Source organism: Neomonachus schauinslandi, chromosome 15 (genome assembly GCF_002201575.2).
Source record: "Neomonachus schauinslandi chromosome 15, ASM220157v2, whole genome shotgun sequence".
Lineage (NCBI taxonomy): Eukaryota > Metazoa > Chordata > Mammalia > Carnivora > Phocidae > Neomonachus > Neomonachus schauinslandi.
The window spans coordinates 33884748-33886897 of NC_058417.1; the positions used below are offsets into that span (position 1 = coordinate 33884748).

At 44.3% G+C, this 2150-nt stretch overlaps 1 protein-coding gene across 1 annotated transcript; it reads left to right on the plus strand.

Annotated features, from left to right (window-relative positions):
- The first annotated feature begins 1257 nt into the window (after window positions 1-1257).
- Window positions 1258-1758, plus strand: LOC110593241 (peptidyl-prolyl cis-trans isomerase-like 1). The gene has a single exon (XM_044921770.1). It carries the CDS (start codon window positions 1258-1260, stop codon window positions 1756-1758), a length of 501 nt encoding a protein of 166 aa, XP_044777705.1.
- The last annotated feature ends 392 nt before the right edge of the window (window positions 1759-2150 follow it).

Consider the following 2150-nt stretch of genomic DNA (forward strand, 5'->3'; position numbering starts at 1 on the left):
ATATTATATGTGAGAAAGACAGAAATATCCATTGTGTTTAACCCCCTGATATTTGGGGTTAACAGCTAGCATTACCCCTCACAGAGACATAAAAGAAAAATTGGAGACCACTTGGAATTAGAAAATATATAAATGCACGTTCTGCATGGAGCACTGGGTGTTATACGCAAACAATGAATCATGGAACACTACATCAAAAACTAATGATGTAATGTATGGTGATTAACATAACATAATAATAAAAAAAAGAGGCTATTTTAATGTTAAATAAATAAACAAATAAATAAATAATAAATAAATAAAAATATATAAATGTACAAGCAAGAGAAATAAGGCATCTAGCAATTTAGTCTTTGGCTCTGAGCTTCATGGAAGCCAAACAAACACAAACAAACAAAAAATCACTATCTGATACAGTTCATGGTGCCTGATTAGAAAACACATAAATGTCAAGAGACAAACTTTAGCACTCAGTGCAGGGAACATTCATAACATGCAACCACATCTTTGGGAAACCACAAAATGAACTTCTTCAACTACATTTTGGTAAATCATGCAAAGTGAGTTTTATTGAACAATTCCAATAAAAGTCAAGAGCATAAAATCAAAGATTGCCTGAGTGAGGGGAGCCAAATGATTTAACGACCATATATCTTTACATAGTTATTTTGTGGTCTTTTCTTACCTGATCCCATGCAAGCTTTCAGTGTCTCTCCGGCGCCTTCCATCTAAACTTCAAGGCACTAAACAGTTGTCTCTTACCATCCTTCCCAATCTCAGCTCTCTCTCTCCCCCCACGGGTACCTTCTGGTGTCATCAAACTTCCTGCATTCTGTTCCTCACATTCCCAACTCTGATCCTTTACTCACATTTCTCCCTTACCTGTAATTCACTCTCTTCACCTCCCGACTTCACCAACCTCTACCTTTCCTTCAAAACACAGCTAAATTGCCACCTCTTCCATAAAGACATCAGCCAGACAGGTGCCTGCTACTTTACTGTCATGTGTGTGGCCTTGTGGGAGAACATCTGCAGAAGGTAGAACAGTGCTTTCCCACAAGGATACCCATGTTCAAGTCCCAGAACTCGCCAATAAGTTAGGTTCCATGGCAAAGGGAAGTAAAGGCTGTAGATAGAATTAAGGTTGCTAATCAGTTGACCTTGAGATGGGGAGATTATCCTGGATTAGTGAGTAGGCCCAGTGTAATCACGAGGGTAAGATAAGAAGGAGGCAGGCAGGATTCGGTCGGCTGCGCTATGGTGGCGATCCCCCCAGACTCCTGGCAGCCGCCCAACATATACTTGGAGACCAGAATGGGGATCATTGTGCTGGAGTTATACTGGAAGCATGCTCCGAAGACCTGTAAAAATCTTGCTGAATTGGCACGTCGAGGTTACTACAATGGCACCAAATTCCACAGGATCATCAAAGACTTCATGATCCAGGGAGGTGACCCAACAGGGACAGGTCGGGGTGGTGCATCTATCTATGGCAAGCAGTTTGAGGATGAACTTCATCCAGACCTGAGATTCACGGGGGCTGGAATTCTCACCATGGCCAATGCGGAGCCAGACACCAACGGCAGCCAGTTTTTCGCGACCCTAGCCCCCACCCAGTGGCTCGACGGCAAGCACACCATTTTTGGCCAAGTGTGCCAGGGCATAGGAATGGCGAATCGAGTAGGAATGGTGGAAACAAACCCCCAGGACCGCCCTATGGACGATGTGAAGATCATTAAGGCGTACCCTTCTGGGTAGGCTTGCTGTTGCCCTGCGCTCACCCAGATCTTCGGAGATGGCCCCAGTGAACCAGCTTCCAGATCTAGAAGGACACGTACTTAAACTCCATTTTGGCCTTGCAAGTCACAGAGATCAGGAGACCTGGGGGCTTGGGTGAGTACAAGATGGAAGTATATTTTAGGAGGATGCTTCTTTTCTCTTCCCCCAGTGCCTAGGTTGACAGAGCATTTGCAGAAATGCTCATAAATGATCATTCACGGGGAACCGCTCATTGCAAGTGAGCATACTGCCCCTCCTGGCGTGTGTCTGTGCTGATACACTTGGAACAAAATGAAGCCGACTCTGTCATTCCATAGTGCCTAACCAAACTTCTTCCTGCAGAGATTTATATTCTGGCCTACACTGCAGTC